Here is a 22,438-nt window from a genome sequence, read left to right on the forward strand (position 1 = left end):
TAGACAATAGGTGCAGGAGTAGGCCATTCAGCCCTTCTCCCCGTGACCCTTGACACCCGTTCCAATCAAGAATTTGTCTATCTCTGCCATAAAATAATCCACGGACTTGGCCTCCACAGGCCTCTGTGGCAATGAGTTCCACGGATTAACTACCGTCTGACTAAACCTCCGACATCTGCTCTCCCCACGCACTGTCTGCCCACGTACCTTGGAGGATCTATTTGGCGATCGCAGCGCATCAATCTGAAGCGTGAGCGCCAATGAAAAGAGAAACAAAAATAAAGAGGCTGCTTTTTCATAATTCCACATGTGAGCAGTGCTGTGGCTAAAATACAAAGAGATCAGATTAAAAGCTCAAGAGGTTTTACCGTCAAACGTTACAACTTACAACCCGGCGGTATGAATATTGATGTCTCTAACTTCCCTCTCTCCCTGTCCCTCCCCCATCCTAGTTCTCCCACTAGTTCTTCAGCCTGGAGAAGGGTCTCGACCAGAAACGTCACCCTTTCCTTCTCTCCAGAGATGCTGCCTGTCCCGCTGAGTTACTCCGGCATTCTGTGTCTTATCTTTGGTGTAAACCAGCTTCTGCAGTTCCTTCCTACATCGTTCTACTGCCCTCCCGGTTAAATATTACGGACCGTTTGCCTCGTTGTCACCTTCCCCTCAGCGAACAATGAACCATTCTACAATTCCTTGAACATCTGAAGAAGGATCTCGACCTGAAACGTCACCCATTCCTTCTCTCCAGGGAAGCTGCCCGTCCCGCTGAGCTACTCCAGCTTTTTGTGTCCATCCTCTTTGATCTGTTGTTTTCACACCTTACCCTTCCATATCTCTGTGTGTGTCTTTCTCTCTCAGCTGACTCTCATTCTGAAGAAGGGTCTCGACCTGAAACGTCACCCGTTCCTTCTCTCCAGAGATGCTGCCTGACCCGCTGAGTCACTCCAGCTTTTTGTGTCTATCCACTTTGATTTGTTTTCACACCTTACCCTTCCATATCTCTCTGTGTCTCTCTCTCTCTGTGTTGACTCTCAGTCTGAAGAAAGGTCTCGCCCCGAAACGTCACCCATTGGGAGGACAGTAGAAGTAGATAGGAAGGAACTGCAGACGCTGATTTACACCGAAGATAGACACAAAACACCGCAGATAGAAACATAGAAACATAGAAAATAGGTGCAGGAGTAGGCCATTCGGCCCTTCGAGCCTGCACCGCCATTCAATATGATCATGGCTGATCATCCAACTCAGTATCCCGTACCTGCCTTCTCTCCATACCCCCTGATCCCTTTAGCCACAAGGGCCACATCTAACTCCCTCTTAAATATAGCCAATGAACCGGCCTCAACTACCTTCTGTGGCAGAGAATTCCACAGATTCACCACTCTCTGTGTGAAAAAAAACATTCTCATCTCGGTCCTAAAAGACTTCCCCCTTATCCTTAAACTGTGACCCCTTGTTCTGGACTTTCCCAACATCGGGAACAATCTTCCTGCATCTAGCCTGTCCAACCCCTTAAGAATTTTGTAAGTTTCTCTAAGATCCCCCCTCAATCTTCTAAATTCCAGCGAGTACAAGCCGAGTCTATCCAGTCTTTCTTCATATGAAAGTCCTGCCATCCCAGGAACCAATCTGGTGAACCTTCTCTGTACTCCCTCTATGGCAAGAATGTCTTTCCTCAGATTAGGAGACCAAAACTGTACGCAATACTCCAGGTGTGGTCTCACCAATGCCCTGTACAACTGCAGTAGAACCTCCCTGCTCCTATACTCAAATTTAAAAAAAATAATTAAAGTTTAAAAAAGGGATTAAAAAGGAAATATCATAAAATACCAGTCATTCACATAGATTGCTGCAGGAGCCAGTAAATTTGTAATCTTTTTTACATTAGGCTAAGCTTCTATAATCCTTGCCTGTTGTTGTATTTAAAGCATCCTGTAAATTAAAGTAAAATCTTCCACAGAGGATTCGGCTTTATTTTGTTTTTCTCATTTCTGCACTTCTTCCTTTTAAAGTAATCAATTCATCTCAGCGTCAGCAGGCTCACAGCTCTCAAAGGAGATGTGGAGGAATTTCATTAGTCAGAGGGTGGAATTCTCTGCCACAGAAGGCAGTGGAGGCCAAGTCAGTGGATTTTTTTAAGGCAGAGATAGATAGATCCTTGATTAGTGCGGGTGTCAGAGGTTATGGAATCATCGGTCAGCTTGGGCTCAATGGGCCAAAGGGCCTGTTTCCGCACAGTGTCTCCGTATCTCCTCACCTTTAGCTGACAACTCCCCTGCTGGGATTTGAAACTGGGTGAATTTGGTTAATCTCTTTTGTTATCACCTCTTCCCCAGTCAACAATGGGCCATTATGAGCTCCACTCTTCCTTGGTCATTTGTTACCAGCCCTGATTTGTTCCGGCCTCTTCCTACCTCCAGTTTCCCGCCTCCCCCGCACTCCTCTCTACTTTCAGTCTGAAGAAAGGTTCTGATCCTAAACGTCACCCATCCTTTTTCTCCAGAGATGCTGCTTGACCCGTGGAGTTACTCCAGCACTTGGCATCTAACCTTGGCTTCTAGCCTAACATTGGCTTGGCAAATGTAAAACTTGGCCCAAGTGTGTGCAGGATAATGCTAATGTGCGGGGATCGCTGGTCGGCGTGGATCCGGTGGGCCGAAAGGCCTCTTTCCATGCTGTATCTCTAAACTAAACTATAAACTAAACATGGGCAGGAAAACGTTCAGAGGGATATGAGCCAAACACAGGCAGGTGGAACTAGTGTAGATGGGGCATCTTGGTCAGCATGGGAAGGTCGGGCCGATGGGTCTGATTCCATGCTGTGCGACTCTATGACTCTATTAGAAACATAGAAACATAGAAAATAGGTGCAGGAGTAGGCCATTCGGCCCTTCGAGCCTGCACCGCCATTCAATATGATCATGGCTGATCATCCAGCTCAGTAACCTGTACCTGCCTTCTCTCCATATCCCCGATCCCTTTAGCCACAAAGGCCACATCTAACTCCCTCTTAAATATAGCCAATGAACTGGCCTCAACTACCCTCTGTGGCAGAGAATTCCACAGACTCACCACTCTCTGTGTGAAGAAATGTTTTCTCATCTCGGTCCTAAAAGACTTCCCCCTTATCCTTAAGCTGTGACCCCTGGTTCTGGACTTCCCCAACATCGGGAACAATCTTCCCGCATCTAGCCTCTCCAACCCCTTAAGAATTTTATATGTTTCTATAAGATCCCCCCTCAGTCTTCTAAATTCCAGCGAGTACAAGCCCAGTCTATCCAGTCTTTCTTCATATGAAAGTCCTGCCATCCCAGGGATCAATCAATATTGATACAAACATCATTTGATGAACTATTGACTTGTGCAAGATGTATTCAAGAGAGAGTTGGATATAGCTCTCAGGGCTAATGGAATCAGGGGATATGGGGATAAAGCAGGAATGGGGTACTGATTCCGGATGATCAGCCATGATCACATTGAATGGCTCGAAGGGCCGAATGGCCTGCTCCTGCACCTATTTTCTATGTTTTCAAGATAAAAGTTCAGAGCTTGCGGATGCCAAAAAACCTGGAGGTGCAGGAAGCAACGAGGAGTCCGTAAGTTATAGGAGCAGAATTAGACCATCGGGCCCATCAAGTCTACTCCCCCATTCAATCATGGCTGATCTATCCTTCCCTGTCAATCCCATTCCCCTGCCTTCTCCGCACAGCCCCTGACACCTTACAATGTCTTGTAATGGATTTAAGAGGATATATGTCGGATAGGCGGCCAAAAGGAGCAGCCAGCGGCTGATTACTCCTTCAGAGGAGTGTAAAATTATACATTTTGGCACAAGGAACAAGGAGAGACAAAATGTGCCATCTGGCACTGCACTGAAATGTGGGGAGGATCAAGGATCTGGCTGTAATTATATTTCAATCTCCAACAGCGATAGGCCACGTTCAAACTACAGTCGGTATTAAACATGTTGGATGCTGGGCTTGGTCCGTAAAGGCAGAGAGTTGGATAAGAAAATAACTGCAGATGCTGGTACAAATCGAAGGTATTTATTCACAAAATGCTGGAGTAACTCAGCAGGACAGGCAGCATCTCGGGAGAGAAGGAATGGGTGACGTTTCGGGTTGAGACCCTTCTTCAGACTGAGAGTTGGAGTTTAGTTTAGTTTAGTTTAGAGACACAGCGTGTAAACAGGCCCTTCGGCCCACCGGGTCCGCACCGACCAGCGATCCCCGCACACTGACACTATCCTACACACACTGGGGACAATTTTTACATTTACCAAGCCAATTAACCTACAAACCTGCACGTCTTTAGAGTGTGGGATGAAACCGGAGCACCCGGACAAAGCCCACGCAGGTCACGGGGAGAACGTACAAACTCCGTACAGACGGCGCCTGTATTCGGCATCGAACCCGGGTCTCCGGCGCTGCATTCGCCGTAAGGCAGCAACTCTACCGCTGCGCCACCGTGACCGCCCTTAGTTTAGAGACACAGCGCGGAAACAGGCCCTTGGGCGCACTGAGTTCGCACCGACCATCGATCCCAGCACATTAACATGATCCTACGCACACTAGGGACAATTTACATTTACACCAAGCTGATTAACCTACAAACCTGTACGTCTTACAGGTTGGCGTGGGAGGTAACCGAAGATCTCGGAGAAAACCCACGTGGGTCGCAGGGAGAACGTACAAACTCCGCGCAGACAGGCACCCATAGTCAGGATCGAACCCGGGTCTCTGATGTTGTAGGCGCTGTAAGGCAGCAATGCTACCGCTGCGCCACAATGCCACCCTTGATGTTGACATTTTTGAATGATTGATTGGTTGATTGATACTGATCATAACAAGTATTGACACAAAATGCTGGAGTAACTCAGCGGGACAGGCAGCATCTCTGGAGAGAAGGAATGGGTGACGTTTCGGGTCGCGACCCTTCTTCAGTCTGAAGGTTGAGTAGGCTGGGACTATTCCTTGGAGCACAGGAGGATGAGGGGGTGATCTTGTAGAGGTGTATAAGATCATGAGAGGAATAGATCGGGTAGATGCACAGGGATGCACAGATTCGGTGAATCGAGGACCAGAGGACATAAAAGGTTTAAGGTGACGGGGAAAAGATTTAATGGGAATCGGATGGGTAACTTTTTCACACAAATGGCGGTAGGTGTATGGTACAAGCTGTTAGAGGAGGTAGTTGAGGCAGGGACTATCCCAACATTTAAGAAGCAGTTAGACAGGCACATGGATAGGAAGGTTTGGAGGGATATGGACCAAATGCTGGCAGGTGGGACTAGTGTAGCTGGGACATGTTGGCCGGTGTGGGCAAGCTGGGCCGAAGTGCCTGTTTCCATGCTGTATCACTCTATGACTCTCTATGACTCTATGACCTCATTCATGATGATAGATAATATCTATCTTTAAGAAAAATGTAAGATTGATTTTTAACTTTTTCAAACTAGCCCCATGACTCTACGATGCAGGGAAAGAAAGGGTTTGAGGGAACCAAAGGCATATCTTTGATAGGTTGCCACGGTAACCATCATTTTAATTGCCAGCGGGCAAATACGGAAAGAACACAAAAGAATGAATTGAAAGTGAAATAACTGGAGGTTTCTGTGAAGAGCATGGAACCTGAAATTGTAGAATGGCCCTCCAGAGGGCCAGAGTATCGCCATCCCTCCCCATCCTAGTTCTTCGACCGCTCTGACGGTCCTTCTGCTTACATATTACATTGTATGACATCGTTGTCAACTTCCTTCAGCTAACTGTGATCTATTCTACAATTCCTTGAGCCTCCTCCCCTTTGATCTCTCGTTTTCACACCTCACCTGGACTGGAGCGACTAGGCTTGTATACACTGGAATTTAGAAGGATGAGAGGGGATCTTATCGAAACGTATAAGATTATTAAGGGGTTGGACACGTTAGAGGCAGGAAACATGTTCCCAATGTTGGGGGAGTCCTGCAGTTGTACAGGGCCCTAGTGAGACCGCACCTGGAGTACTGTGTGCAGTTTTGGTCTCCAAATTTGAGGAAGGATATTCTTGCTATTGAGGGCGTGCAGCGTAGGTTTACTAGGTTAATTCCCGGAATGGTGGGACTGTCGTATGTTGAAAGACTGGAGCGACTAGGCTTGTATACACTGGAATTTAGGATGAGAAGGGTTGGACACGTTAGAAACATGTTCCCAATGTTGGGGGAGTCCAGAACAAGGGGCCACAGTTTAAGAATAAGGGGTAGGCCATTTGGAACTGAGATGAGGAAAAACGTTTTCAGTCAGAGAGTTGTAAATCTGTGGAATTCTCTGCCTCAGAAGGCAGTGGAGGCCAATTCTCTGAATGCATTCAAGAGAGAGCTAGATAGAGCTCTTAAGGATAGCGGAGTCAGGGGGTATGGGGAGAAGGCAGGAACGGGGTACCGATTGAGAATAATCAGCCATGATCACATTGAATGTCGGTGCTGGCTCGAAGGGCCGAATGGCCTCCTCCTGCACCTATTGTCTATTGTCTGTTATTGTCTTTTGTCACTCTTCCATATCTCGACGTCTCCCTCTCCCCCGACTCTCAGTCCGAGGAAGGGTCTCGACCCGAAACGTCACCCGTTCCTTCCCTCCAGAGATGCTGCCTGTCCCGCTGGGCGACTCCAGCATTTAGTGTCTGTCTTTGGTGCTCAGGTGGGAGATTGGTTCAGTTTATCAGGCTTCATTGGAATGGCACAAGAGGCAAAAAGGCAGAAAGGTCAGAGAGGGATGGAGAATTATAGTGACAGGCGATTTGAAGCTCAGAGTTGCTTTTGCTTGTCATCCAATCTGGATTAGTTTTTTTTTGCCAGTGTAGAAAAGACTGCACGACTGAGGGAGCAGCAAATGTAATACGCCAAGTTGGAAGGGGTGCAAGTTTATTTTAGAGATACAGGGTGGAAACAGGCCCTTCGGCCCACCGAGTCCGCTCTGACCCGCGATCCCCGCACATTAACACCATCTAAACACACGAGGGACAATTTACATTAATGACATTACATTTACAACAATTAACCTACAAACCTGTACATCTTTAGAGTGTGGGACGAAACCGAAGATCTCGGAGAAAACCCACGCAGGCCACGGGGAGAACGTACAAACTCCATACAGACAGCGCCCGTAGTCGGGATCGAACCCGGGACCCAGGGCTCTGTCGCTGTGAGGCAGCAACTCTGCCACTGCGCTGCCGTGCCGCCCTAAACGGTTCTTCGGAGCAGCGGTAAGGTTGCTGCCTTGCAATGCCAGTGACCCGGGTTCGATCCCGACCAGCGATCCCGACCAGCACTGTCCTGCACACTCGGAACACTTTACAATTTCACCCAATCCAATGAACCTACAAGGTCTCTGGGATGTGGGAGGGGAAAACTGGAGCGCCCGGAGGAAACCCCGCGCGGGTCACGGGGAAGAACGTACAAACTCCATGCAAACAAGCACCCGTGGTCAGGATCGAGGCCGGGTCTCTGGCGCTGTGAGGCAGCAACTCTGCCATTGCGCACACGTTAGACAATTACTGTAGTAACATTAGCACATCCGAAATGTGAGACTCCCCCCCCCTGGCTCACAGACCTTGGGGAGACAGCGAAGTGAACTGAAGCACATTAGTCAGAGGCATAAAATCAAACATCAGACTGTAGCGACCATAGAGAATGGTCCAGGTCGTCGAACCCTCGGATTGGCCAGCGAGGTCACGTGTGAACGCGACCATGGGGATTGGTCCAGGGAGCGACATCGCTGATTGGCCAGCGATGTCATGTGCGCGTTTGGCGCCCGAAATAGTTAGTTCGGCGAAGTCTTCGAAGAAGACAGTAAGTTTTTGATGGTTGTCCTTTACCTTGTTGTTTAACTCTGTATTCGAATATTGCGGCTGCAATAAACTTCTTCGACAACCAACAAGTTTCCGCACTCGCCATATTGGTGACCCCGACGTGATCTGGACGATCACTGACTATGCAGGGACCCGACGCCTCGTCGGCGATGGCCGCGCCGGGCACACCGGAGACAAGCGCGGTAAGCGTTCACCTTCCGTGGTTTTGGACGCACGCACCGCAATCTTGGTTTATACACACCGAAGCTCAATTTCATATAAAGAAGATATCGGACGACTCCACGAGGTATTACTACCTCGTCAGCGCTCTATCATCGGAGACGACCACGCGCGTGATGCGGTTCATCGTTAATCCACCTGCGGAAAGCAAGTACGAGGCCCTGAAGAAAGTATTACTGCGAATCTTCGGGTTTAATAAGCATGGTGGTGCGGCAAGACTTCTGCACCTACCGGATCTTGGAGACCGACTGCCTTCCGTCCTCATGTCCGAAATGATGATGCTAGCCGGTGAGCATACGGATTGCCCTATGTTCGAACAGGCATTCCGCGAGAAGCTTCCTGAGGATGTCCGACTGCTGCTCACGGATTGTTCTTTTAAGGACCCCGAAGCATATGCAGCGAAAGCGGACGCGCTCATAGCGGCTAAAAACAAGGCAAAGGACCAGGCAAGCGGTTCGATCAACAAGGTCTCGACATCAGTGACCACGCCACAGCGACGTCAAGATGGCGCCACGTCTCCCGCCAATTCTCCGAAAGCCCGCCAAAAAGATCCGCACAAGCGCGGCTGGTGCTATTATCACCTACGATGGATGGGGTAGCGAATCCCGCAACTACCGCTCACCTTGTACCTTCGCGGGAAATGCCTCGGCCGATCGTACATAGGGGCAGTTACGATTGGCCAGAACCGGCGCCTCTATGTCCATGATCGATTCACGGACACAGAATTTTTGGTGGACACGGGAGCCATCGTCAGTATAGTGCCGCCGACCGACCTCGAAACCAGATCGGGTAAGATAGGTCCCACCCTCATCGCGGTTAATGGCAGCCCAATTCGCACTTTCGGTATACGTAAGATGTCCCTTGTGTTAGGCCTCTGCACGTACGAATGGCCATTCATCATAGCCGACGTCAAACAAGCGATCTTGAGAGCAGATTTTCTCTGGGCTTTTTCACTGGTCCCTGATGTCCGCGGTAACGACCTCCGACCCTCCGCCGAAGATGAGCACGTCGCTCCGACAATCGCCTCCTCGCCCAGCCCTACTGTCCAGGCCGTCGTCGCGGCCCCCGACTCGTATGCTGAGATTCTGGCGGAGTTTCCAGAGCTGCTCATTCAACGTTTCGACACGTCTTCGGCCAAGCACGGCGTGGTCCATCACATCCGCACCGAAGGCCCTCCTGTTTTCGCTCGGGCCAGGAGGCTACCGCCAGACAAACTGGTGGTGGCACGGGCAGAGTTCAGGAAGATGGAGGAAATGGGAATTGTCCGTCAGTCTGACAGCCCGTGGGCCTCGCCGTTACATATGGTCTCCAAGGCATCTGGGGGGTGGAGACCATGTGGCGATTATCGGCGTCTCAATGCTGTCACCACGGCTGATCGCTACCCCATACCGCACCTACAGGACTTTTCATCTGGGCTGGAAGGAGCGGTGGTGTTCTCCAAAATCGATTTGGTGCGAGGATACCACCAGATCCCGGTGCGACCGGAGGACATACAGAAAACTGCAACGATTACTCCGTTCGGGTTGTTTGAATGGTTGCGTATGCCTTTCGGTTTAAAGAACGCGGCACAGGCTTTCCAACGACTGATGGACCGCGTGGGCCGGGATTTACCCTTTTTGTTTATTTATTCAGACGACATCCTGGTTGCCAGCACCTCAGTACAGGAACACCAGGCCCACTTGCGGACCGTTTTCCAGCGGCTCCAAGACCACGGGCTCATAATCCAACCCTCCAAATGTCAATTCGGCCTTCCTGCTCTTGATTTTCTAGGGCACAGAATTACCCCTGCCGGCGCCTCCCCTTTGCCCGAAAAGGTGGAGGCTATCCGGGCATTTCCTAGGCCCACCACAGTAAAAGGGCTACAGGAGTTCGTAGGCATGGTTAATTTCTACCATAGGTTCGTCCCGGCAGCTGCGTGAGTCATGCGCCCACTCTTCCAGTGCCTTGCAGGGAATCCGGTAGAGTTGATATGGTCCCCGACCGCAGAGTCGGCTTTTACAGCAGCTAAGGCAGCTTTGGCAGACGCCACCATGTTGGTCCACCCGAGGCCCTCCGCCCCCACGGCCCTGACGGTTGACGCCTCTGACGTGGCGGTGGGCGGGGTTCTGGAGCAGCAGGTCGGTGGCCGTTGGCAGCCTTTGGCGTTTTTCAGCCGGCAACTAAATTCGGCTGAGCTGAAGTATAGCGCATTTGACCGAGAGCTTTTGGCCCTCTATTTAGCTGTTCGTCATTTCAGGTACTTCCTTGAGGGCCGCCCATTTGTGGCCTTTACGGACCATAAACCATTAACATTTGCTTTTGTCAAATTGTCTGACCCATGGTCGGCCCGCCAGCAGCGGCACCTGACTGCTATCTCCGAATTCACCACCGATGTCCGTCATGTCGCGGGTAAGCTTAATGCCGTTGCTGACGCCCTGTCTAGACCTGCTTTTCCCCCTATTTCGGCGGTGGACTGCGAAGTGGATCCCCAAGAGCTTGCGGAGGCACAGCTTCTAGCGGATACCGCTTCGGCATACCAGTCCACCACTTCGGGATTGAAGTTGGCCCAGGTAGCTTGTGGGTCAGAAGGCACAAAAGTCTGGTGCGATGTTTCTCTTCCCCGTCCCAGGCCGGTAGTACCGCCCTCCCTTCAGCGCCGGGTTTTCGATGCCATTCATGGGCTGGCGCACCCGTCCATCCGCTCCACCTCTGCTTTGGTAGCAGCTCGGTTTGTCTGGCATGGCCTACGGAAACAGGTAGCGGGTTGGGCGCGTGCCTGCGTTCCCTGTCAGACCGCTAAAGTCCAGCGCCATGTCCAGCCCCCCGTACAGGATTTCGAGGTCCCGGCTGTTCGTTTTTTCCACATCCACGTGGATTTGGTCGGTCCTTTGCCTTCCTCCCGGGGCTACACCCACCTCCTCACGGTGGTGGATCGGTTCACCCGGTGGCCAGAGGCTTTCCCATTGTCTGATATTTCGTCAGCGTCTTGTGCTAGGACTTTGGCCCTTCATTGGGTAGCTCGTTTCGGGGTCCCGGCAGTTATTACCACTGACAGAGGCCCACAATTCACTTCGTCCCTCTGGGCCGCGCTCGCAGAACTGTACGGGTCCAAGTTACAACCCACGACTGCATATCACCCCCAGGCAAATGGACTCGTAGAAAGGTTCCGTCGCCAACTTAAGGCGTCCCTCAGTGCAAGGCTTGAAGGCCCGGACTGGGTAGACCAGCTCCCTTGGGTTCTTTTGGGCATCCGGACTGCTCCTAAGCTAGATCTCGGTGCGTCGTCCGCAGAGCTAGTATATGGCTCGACACTTCGAGTACCCGGAGATCTGTTTCCGGACCCTTCAGACCAGCTGCCTACAGTCCCATCAGTGTTAGCATCTCTCCGGGAACGGGTGGGCTCCCTGGCTCCAGTTCCGACTTCACGTCATGGGTGTCCCATGGTACATGAACCGCCTTCCCTGAAGGACTGTGAGTTCATTTTTCTGCGAAAAGATTCCCATCGCGCCCCGTTGCAGAGGGTCTATCAAGGGCCGTTCCGGGTTTTGCGTAAGGGAACGGCTACCTTCACCTTAGACATGTGCGGCAAGAGTGAGCTCGTCTCGGTGTCCCGGCTCAAACCTGCACATTTGGATCCGGATCAACCAGTCCTGGTCGGTCAAACCCCTAGGAGAGGCCGACCTCCGTTAGTTCCGCTCAGTCCAGGACCCCCCGTTCCGACAGTTCCTCCAGGACCCCCCGTTCCGGCAGTTCCTCCAGGACCCCCCGTTCCGGTAGTTCCTCCAGGACCTCCCGTTCCGGCTGTTCCGCCAAGTCCGGAACCCCCGGCTCCTGTGGTTCAGGCTGTCCCTCTCCGTACTCGTTATGGTCGCGAAATCCGGCTCCCTGCTAGGTTCCGCACCTCGGGTTCTGGGGGGGGTCATGTAGCGACCATAGAGAATGGTCCAGGTCGTCGAACCCTCGGATTGGCCAGCGAGGTCACGTGTGAACGCGACCATGGGGATTGGTCCAGGGAGCGACATCGCTGATTGGCCAGCGATGTCATGTGCGCGTTTGGCGCCCGAAATAGTTAGTTCGGCGAAGTCTTCGAAGAAGACAGTAAGTTTTTGATGGTTGTCCTTTACCTTGTTGTTTAACTCTGTATTCGAATATTGCGGCTGCAATAAACTTCTTCTACAACCAACAAGTTTCCGGACTCGCCATAAGACGCTCTTGGTATGAGTCATCTCTGCAGTCTCCACCAGAATGCCTGTGCTCCTTTTGAGAGTTTACAATAATGCAAAAGCTGTCTCACTTTGTCTGGCTCATGCTAAAAGACAGGAATTTCTTTCAGACTCAGTTGGTGTAAATAACTGTCAGGTCATGTGAAACAAATTGGAATAAATACTTCGATGAGCCGAATCCCTTCTCTGTAATTTACTTTGCATTTCCTGTTGATATTTTTGATTTGTTTCCGATGCTGTTTTAGTTTAGCTTAGAGATACAGAGTGGGAGCAGGCCCTTCTGCCCACCGAGTCCGTACCGACCGGCGATCCCCGCACATTAATGCTAGCCCACACACACACACACACACACACACACACACACACACACACACACACACACACACACACACACACACACACACACACACACACTAGGGACAATTTTTACCGAAGCCAATAAACCCATAACTTGCACGTCTTTGGAGTGTGGGTGGAAACCGACCGGAGCACCCGGGGAAAACCCACGCAGGTCACGGGGAGAACGTACAAACTCCGTGCGGACGGCACCCGTAGTCGGGATCGAACCCGGGTCCCTGGCGCTGTAAGGCAGCAGCTCTACCGCTGCGCCCTTAGTTCTCACTTTCATAGTCCTCTTTAAAGCAAAAGAGAATGGGAGTGAAATAAACCAGAAAACTTCAGCGGGGCAGAGGCTGGGGACATGATTTATCTACAGTTATTTTGGCACTTCAATGAACTTTTCCAAAGCCAGAGTAAATGGAGCAGATATTAGCCTGGGAAATGAATTCTGCATCTCATTGTACCCTCTCATTATGGGACTGAGAGGACAATGTTTGGAGCATTGCGCGCAATTGCAAAGAGTTGTGGACTCAGCCCAGACCATCACACGAAACAACCTCCCTTCCATCGACTCAATTTACACTTCACCCTGCCTCACCCACCCTGCTTGTAAATGCAATACTCGATACGATAAACCCAACAAAAAAAATTGTTTCAATAAATAAAAATCCCAATACAGTCCACCCACGTTATTACTGATCTCTATACGGTGGATTTTGGTTACTGTGGACGAAATCTGTTGCAGGTTCAATAGGCAATAGACAATAGGTGCAGGAGGAGGCCATTCGGCCCTTCAAGCCAGCACCACCATTCAATGTGATCATGGCTGATCATTCTCAATCAGTACCCCGTTCCTGCCTCCCCCCGGGCCCTCGGTTGCCCAGGGAGACCGTGACCTCTGTTAGTCCGGCAAAACGGAGAGTTCAGAAAGACTCTGGAACCGGGGCTGCCGGAAAATCGGTGGTGGTTCCGTGATGATCAGCTATTATAGAATTTAGAGTTTAGGGATATAAGAAAATAACTGCAGATGCTGGTACAAATCGATTTATTCATAAAATGCTGGAGTAACTCAGCAGGTCAGGCAGCATCTCGGGAGAGAAGTTCGGGAGAGAAGTTTAGAGTTCAGGGAAACAGAGTTAAACCACCGTGTCCACGCCGACCAGCGATCTCCATCACCAGCGCACACTAGCACCATCCTACACACAAGGGACAATTTACAATTTTTACCGAAGTCAATTAACCGACAAAACCTGCACGTCTTTGGAGTGTGGGAGGAAACCGGAGCTCCTGGGGAAAACCCACCCGGGTCACGGGGAGAACGTACAAACTCTGTGCAGTTATGTTTGTGTGCCATTGTATAAGAAAATAACTGCAGACGCTGGTACAAATCGAAGGTATTTATTCACAAAATGCTGGAGTAACTCAGCGGGTCAGGCAGCATCTCAGGAGAGAAGGAATGGGTGACGTTTCGGATTGAGACCCAAAATGTCGCCTATCTATGTTCTCCAGAGATGCTGCCTGAGAGACCTGCTGAGTTACTCCAGCAAGTTGGATCTTTTTTTTTGTATACCAGCATCTGCAGTTCCTTGTGTCTACAAAATAGGAGTTATGCCAGATATACACCGAAAGAAATGGAGCACATGGAGTTAGCCGTAAATGGAGTCAAAGGAAAGCAAATGAGGACTAGGTTGCCATTTGTGTAAGAAAATAAGTGCAGATGCTGGTACAAATCGAAGGTATTTATTCACAAAATGCTGGAGTAACTCAGCGGGTCAGGCAGCATCTCAGGAGAGAAGGAATGGGTGACGTTTCGGGTCGAGACCCCTCTTCAGACTGATGTCAGGGGGGCGGGACAAAGGAAGGATATAGGTGGAGACAGGAAGATAGAGGGAGATCTGGGAAGGAGGAGGGGAAGAGAGGGACAGAGGAACTATCTAAAGTTGGAGAAGTCGATGTTCATACCACCGGGCTGCAAGCTGCCCAGGCGAAATATGAGGCGCTGTTCCTCCAATTTCCGGTTCTTCGTTCTTAGTACCTGAACTGATGTGCAGCACTTTGGTCAACGTGGGTTGTTTTTAAATGTGCTATACAAATAAAATTGACTTGACTTGACTTGACTTGACTTCAGACAGCACCCGTAGTCAGGATCGGAGTTGGGTCTCCGGGACTGTAAGGCAGATCAGTTCCCATGGCCGACTTCTGAGATCAAGTTTGTATCGGGAACAAAGGACCATGTTTGTTGTTTCACAGAGTGGTTGGTTGCAAATCCTGCCTCAGTTTGTGTTTGCTGCCACTATGTGCCAGAGGATCGTTTGCAGGGTTTTTACTCACTGTTTTTGTTTTAAAATTATCATTGCCATCATTGCCGATGGCTTCCAGAGAGAGTGCTAGTGTAAACAGAAAGCGTGTCAGCCTAAGTGTCAGCCAGAAACTACAACTCTCTCTCTCTCGAGGAAAGGAATAGGTGACATTTCGGGGTCGGAACCCTTCTTCGGACTGAAAGATAGAGAAGGCCAGAATAAAACGGGGATGAGGAAGAACTTTTTCAGTCAGAGAGTGGTGAAGGTGTGGAATTCTCTGCCTCAGAAGGCAGTGGAGGCCAGTTCGTTGGATGCTTTCAAGAGAGAGCTGGATAGAGCTCTTAAGGATAGCGGAGTGAGGGGGTATGGTGAGAAGGCAGGAACGGGGTACTGATTGAGAGTGATCAGCCATGATCGCATTGAATGGCGGTGCTGGCTCGAAGGGCTGAATGGCCTACTCCTGCACCTATTGTCTATTGTCTATTGTCTAAAACAGGGCGGGAGAGGATGTTTCCACAAGTGGGAAAGTCTAGGACCAGAGGACATAGCCTCGGAATAAAGCGATGCAGCTTTAGAAAGAAGATGAGGAGGAATTTCTTTAGTCAAGGGGGGGGAGGTGACAAGCTGACCCGCTGAGTTACTCCGGCAATCTGTGTCTATCATTGGTATGAACCAGTTTCTGCAGCTCTTTGTTTCTACAACAGACTGAGAGGATTTACATTCTACAGCATGCTCCACACAGACTTTAAATGCTTTTTCTTTTTATTATCCATTTGTGATGCACTGGGCTTGCCGGGAAGACCACGATTTATTGTCCTCCAGGAGCCGAGGATGAACTTTGTTTGATAACTTCAGGAGACAGATAAAAGGGAAATATATCTCCGTCCCTTCTGCCGTCTGCTGTAAATTTATCTCTCCAATTCCACACTAATATGGTCGAATTTTATCTCTCCCTTGATAATCGTTATCTTTGGCTACTGGTAGGGTGGCCCAGTGGCGCGGCGGGCTGCGCTGCTACCTCGCAGCGCCAGAGACCCTGACCGCGGGCGCTGTCTGTGTGGAGTTTGCACGTTCACCCTGTGAGCACACAGGTTTTGTCCGGGTGCTCCGGATTCCTCCCTCACCCTAAAGACGTGGGGTTGTGTAGGCCCGTTCCAGTCCGCATTAATAGACAATAGACAATAGACAATAGGTGCAGGAGGAGGCCATTCGGCCCTTCGAGACAGCACCACCATTCAATGTGATCATGGCTGATCATTCTCAATCAGTACCCCGTTCCTGCCTTCTCCCCATACCCCCTGACTCCGTTATCCTTAAGAGCTCGATCCAGCTCTCTCTTGAATGCATTCAGAGAATTGGCCTCCACTGCCTTCTGAGGCAGAGAATTCCACAGATTCACAACTCTCTGACTGAAAAAGTTTTTCCTCATCTCAATTCTAAATGGCCGACCCCTTATTCTTAAACTGTGGCCCCTTGTTCTGGACTCCCCCAAACATTGGGAACATGTTTCCTGCCTCTAACGTGTCCAACCCCATAATAATCTTATACGTTTCGATAAGAAGCGTCATGTCTCCATTTGCCTTGCGGGAAATACATTTCTGGATGATTCAAATGCAAATGCTGATGCCTCGTTTTCTGCCAACATTGGCTCACTCATGACCGGGAGGCAGAGAGCCGGAGAAATTCCACTGAGATTAGCAACCAGGCTGACGCAAATCTCGGATGGTTCGACCAACCATTGATTACATTCGGTTCAGCTTGACCAGAAGTATTTTATTCTAAAAAGTGTATTACTAAGGGCAGGGAGGGGGGTGGGGGTTGTTAGGGATTCACCTAAAATTGGAGAGTTCAATGTTCAATGTCTTGCTCGGGCAGATGAGGTTTGTCAGCCTGGGAAGGCAGTCCATCTAGGGGAGGGCAAACTCTGATCTAAAACCTCCACTGCCTCGTGGCCGTATCCAGTCACGGAAAAGGCTCCAGGAGTAAACCTCAAGAAAAATCCGGGGTCGGAGTCCCTAAGGCAGTTCGTCGTTGTCTACAACCTCCTTCTGGCAGCTCCTGTGATGGCGCTGGTGCCAAACTGTAACGGCTCTGCTGTTCCTTTGGATCGATCAGCGCCGTGGAGAGGGGGGGGGGGGGGGCGTGCTGCAAGGGGGAACAGCCTGTCCTTCATATGACATCGCCCAGGCTTGCATCTGCACCCATGGTCAGCCATGACTGAGGGGGGCTTAAGACAATGTTCATAGGGTTGGGGTGAAAGCTTATTCTTGCTATTGAGGGCGTGCAGCGTAGGTTCACCAGGTTAATTCCCGGAATGGCGGGACTATCATATGTTGAAAGACTGGAGCGACTAGGCTTGTATACACTGGAATTTAGAAGGATGAGAGGAGATCTTATCGAAACGTATAATATTATTAAGGGGTTGGACACGTTAAGAGGCAGGAAGCATGTTCCCAATGTTGGGGGAGTCCAGAACAAGGGGCCACAGTTTAAGAATAAGGGGTAGGCCATTTAGAACTGAGATGAGGAAAAACTTTTTCAGTCAGAGAGTGGTGAAGGTGTGGAATTCTCTGCCTCAGAGGGCAGTGGAGGCCAGTTCTCTGAATGCATTCAAGAGAGAGCTGGATAGAGCTCTTAAGGATAGCGGAGTCAGGGGGTATGGGGAGAAGGCAGGAACGGGGTACTGATTGAGAATGATCAGCCATGATCACATTGAATGAATGGTGGTGCTGGCTCGAAGGGCTGAATGGCCTCCTCCTGCACCTATTGTCTATTGTCTATTGTCTATAAGCTACCCAAATGGAATACGAGGTGCCGTTCCTCCATTTTGTGCGTGGCCTCACTCTGGCAATGGAGGAGGCCCAGGGCAGAGAGGGCGGTGTGGGAATGTTGGGAAGGGGAGGAGTTGAAATGGTTGGCAACTGGGAGATCCGGCGGGCCTCGGCGGACAGAGAGCGCGAGTGTTCGGCGGATCGGTTTCCAAGTCTGCGCTTGGCTTTGCCAAAGTACAGTAGGCCTCATGGGGAACATCGGATGCAGTGGATGAGGTCAGAGGTGGGGGTGCACGTGACCTCTGTCTCAGCTGGAAGGACCGCTGGAGCCCATGGATGGAGGCAAGGGAGGAAGGATATTTATGTGCAGCATTGTAGAGCAGCCGGAGGGAAACCCAAGCAGGTCACGGGGAGAGCGTACAAACTCTGTACAGACAAGCACCCGCAGTCAGGACCAAAACTCGGCTTGTACTCGCTGGAATTTCGGCTTGTACTCGCTGGAATTTAGAAGATTGAGGGGGGATCTTATCGAAACTTACAAAATTCTTAAGGGGTTGGACAGGCTAGATGCAGGAAGATTGTTCCCGATGTTGGGGAAGTCCAGAACAAGGGGTCACAGTTTAAGAATAAGGGGGAAGTCTTTTAGGACCGAGATGAGAAAACATTTCTTCACACAGAGAGTGGTGAATCTGTGGAATTCTCTGCCACAGAGGGTAGTTGAGGCCAGTTCATTGGCCATATTTAAAAGGGAGTTAGATGTGGCCCTTGTGGCTAAAGGGATCAGGGGGTATGGAGAGAAGGCAGGTACGGGATACTGAGTTGGATGATCAGCCATGATCATATTGAATGGCGGTGCAGGCTCGAAGGGCCGAATGGCCTACTCCTGCACCTATTTTCTATGTTTCTATGTTTCTAACCCGGTTCTCTGGCGCTGTAAGGCAGCTCACTTTACGACTTGAACAGGTGTCGGTGTTAAAGTCAAATGCTAAGATCAGTGTTGAAAGTTATTCTTCCTACTGACAACACTAGCTGGAGCATCACTGGAGAAAAGGAATGGGGACATGAATCTTAATGAAGGACTCGTTTATATGAAAGAAAGATAGGTGCAATTCACATTGATTTCTCACCGGTGCCTGTGCCCAAATTGAACAGAGATGCCTTTGCGATCGTTATGATTGCTTTGTTTAATGTGTCTGCTATCAGCAAGATACAGGGTCATCGGAATACGTTCCATTTTACAAAGAGACAGCGGGAATGACTTTGTTAATGCATTGGGTTATGTAGGAACAACCTCCGCCATTTAAGGTCTTTTATCGGTTGAATACATACGGTCCCTGAAAAATCGATTGTCCATTAATAGTTTTTTTAATAAAACGAATCACACTTGAGTGTATCGCACATGCAGAGAGCCAGTTGTATTTACAATTACTCGCTTCAAGTGCCTGCTACGTTCGATGCTGATTTATTCCGAGATAGAAAATGAAGAGTTAAACCTCTCAAACTAAGCAACCTTCAAACCAATCCCAGCTTTTTTTTTCTTCAAGGCTGCCATTAAAAAAACAACACCAGGCTTGGATAGAGTGGACGTGGAGAGGATGTTTCCACCAGTGGGAGAGTCTAGGACCAGAGGCCACAGCCTCAGAATTAAAGGACGTTCCTTCAAGTAGGAGATGTGGAGGAATTTCTTTTGGCAGAGGGTGGCAAATCTGTGGAATACATTGCCACAGAAGGCTGTGGAAGCCAAGTCAATGGATATTTTTAGGGCAGAGACACATACATTCTTGATTAGTACGGGTGTCAGGGGTTGTGGGGAAGAGGGCAGGAGATTGGGGTTAGGCGGGAGAGATACATCAGCCACAATTGAATGGCGGAGTAGACTTGATGGGCCGAATGGCCAACTTATGAACACATGGCACAAAAAAATATCAGCCAACCTTTTTCAAATTTGAAAAGGCTCATGTAAACACTTGTTCAGTGTCGTACATTGAGCCCAATTTGTGCGGCACGGTGGCGCAGCGGTAGAGTTGCTGCCTTACAGCGCTTACAGCACCGGAGACCTCGGGTTCGATCCCAACTACGGGAGTTTGAACATTCTCTCTGTGATCGCGTGGGTTTTCTCCGACATCTTTGGTTTCCTCCCACACTCCAAAGACATAAGGGTTTGTAGGTAAACTGGCTTGGTACAAAATGTAAATTGTCCCCAGTGTGTGTTGGATAGTGCTGGTGTGCAGGGATCGCTGGTCGTTGCGGACTCGGTGGGCCGAAGGGCCTGTTTCCGCACTGTATCCCTAAAAAAAAAAAACACCAAAAAAAATCAAATGATAGACACAAAAAGCTGGAGTAACTCAGCGGGACAGGCAGCATCTCTGGAGAGAAGGAATGGGTGACGTTTCGGGTCGAGACCCTTCTCCAGACTGATGTCAGGGGGGCGGGAAAAAGGTGGAGACAGGAAGATAGAGGGAGATCTGGGAAGGGGGAGGGGAAGAGAGGGACAGAGGAACTATCTAAAGTTGGAGAAGTCGATGTTCATACCGCTGGGCTGCAAGCTGCCCAAGCGAAATATGAGGTGCTGTTCCTCCAATTTCCGGTGGGCCTCACTATGGCACTGGAGGAGGCCCATGACAGAAAGGTCAGACTGGGAGTGGGAGTGGGAGTGGGAGTTGAAGTGCTGAGCCACCGGGAGATCAGGTTGGTTAAGGCGGACTGAGCGAAGGTGTTGAGCGAAACGATCGCCGAGCCTGCGTTTGGTTTCGCCGAAGTAAAGAAGTTGACATCTAGAGCAGCGGATACAATAGATGAGGTTGCTATGAGTTGTGTTCTATTTTGGCTAAAACACAATATCTACCATATGTGGACACAATAAGAAGAAGACGAAACCTGATGGGAGAGGGGAGAAGAGGGAGTGACCGAGGTGAGACTGGTCCTTGATTGTGCTGCTGGCCTTGCCGAGGCAGGGTGAAGTGTAAATTGAGTGGATGGAAGGGAGGTTGGTTTGTGTGATGGTCTGGGCTGAGTCCACAACTCTTTGCAATTGCGCGCAATGCTCCAAACATTGTCCTCTCAGTCCCATAATGAGAGGGTACAATGAGATGCAGAATTCATTTCCCAGGCTAATATCTCTGGAGAGAAGGAATGGGTGACGTTTCGGGTCGAGACCCTACTTCAGCAAAAAAAAACAATTCACTTGTGGCAAAGTTTGTTTCAACATTCACTCCAGCTATCTACTTAGTCTCCAAGGCGAAGTTATGATGGTATTTTTCAATGTTGAAGTTATTCTGTCTGCTGCAAACATTAGCTGAAGTTTTATGGGAAAGCATACTTTGGACTTTATGGATACAATAGACAATAGACAATAGGTGCAGGAGGAGGCCATTCGGCCCTTCGAGCCAGCACCGCCATTCAATGTGATCATGGCTGATCATTTTCAATCAGTACCCCGTTCCTGCTTTCTCCCCATACCCCCTGACTCCGCTATCCTTAAGAGCTCTATCTAGCTCTCTCTTGAATGCATTCAGAGAATTGGCCTCCACTGCATTCTGAGGCAGAGAATTCCACAGATTCACAACTCTCTGACTGAAAAAGTTTTTCCTCATCTCAGTTCTAAAAAAAGTTTTTCCTCATCTCAGTTCTAAAAAAAGTTTTTCCTCATCTCATTTCTCCAAGAAATACTTGAACCAAATTGAGCTTAAACAGCAAATAAAAGTATGTGTCGACACAAGGAACTGCAGATGTTGGTTTACACAAAATAGCACAGTCATAAGATCATAAATGATAGGAGCAGAATTAGGCCATTTGGCCCATCAAGCCTACTCTGCCATTCAATCATGGATGATCAATCTCTCCCTCCTAACACCATTTTCCCGCCTTCTCCCCATAACCTCTGACTCCTGTACTAATCAAGAATCTATCCATCTCTGCCTTAAAAATATCCATTGATTTGGCCTTCACAGCCTTCTGTGGCAAATAATTCCACAGACTTACCACCCTCTGACTGAAGAAATGTCTCCCCATCTCCTTCCTAAAGGAACAACCTTTCATTCTGAGGCTATGACCTCTAGTCCATGACTCTCCCACTAGTGGAAACATCCTCCCCACATCCACGCTATCCAAGCCTTTCATTATTCGGTAAGTTTCAATGAGGTCCCCCCTCATTCTTCTAAACTCCAGCGAGTACAGGCCCAGTGCCATCAAAGTGCTGGAGTAACTCAGCGGGTCAGGCAATATTTCTGACGGACATGGAGAGTTTAGTTTGGTTTAGTTCGGTTTAGAGATACAGCGCGGAAACAGGCCCTTCTGCCCACTGAGTCCGCACCGACCAACGATCCCCGCACACTAACACTGTCCTGCACACACGAGGGACAATTTACACTTACACCAGGCCAATTAACCTACATACCTGCACGTCTTTGGAGTGTGGGAGGAAACCGAAGATCTCGGAGAAAACCCATGCAGGTCACGAACAGGGGAGAACGAACAAACTCCTTACAGACAGCGCCTGTAGTCGGGATCGAACCCGGGTCTCCGGCGCTGCAAGTGCGGTAAGGCAGCAACTCTGCCGCTGCGCCACCGTGGCCGCCCTCTTGACGGCATCTTGGGTAACGACCCTTCTTCAGACTTTAAACAAGAATGTTTTTTGTTTTTTTTCCAGAGGGTAAAGTGGAAGTGACGAAAGAAGATGTCAAGCTATGCACCATGGGACCAGCCAAGGTGTTTGGCGAGCTCGCCATTCTGTACAACTGCACCAGAACTGCCACCGTGAAAAGTA

At 49.7% G+C, this 22,438-nt stretch overlaps 1 protein-coding gene across 1 annotated transcript in view; it reads left to right on the plus strand.

Moving 5' to 3' along the window:
• The window catches only part of prkg1b (protein kinase cGMP-dependent 1b), a 422,934-nt gene that overhangs the window by 121,939 nt on the left and 278,557 nt on the right, over positions 1-22,438 (plus strand). The window contains exon 3 of the mRNA XM_078412759.1: positions 22,322-22,435. Within this exon, the coding sequence (XP_078268885.1) occupies positions 22,322-22,435 (114 nt within the window). The remainder of the gene's footprint in view (positions 1-22,321; positions 22,436-22,438) is intronic.

Source organism: Rhinoraja longicauda, chromosome 16, assembly GCF_053455715.1.
Source record: "Rhinoraja longicauda isolate Sanriku21f chromosome 16, sRhiLon1.1, whole genome shotgun sequence".
In the NCBI taxonomy this organism is placed as follows: Eukaryota; Metazoa; Chordata; class Chondrichthyes; order Rajiformes; family Arhynchobatidae; genus Rhinoraja; species Rhinoraja longicauda.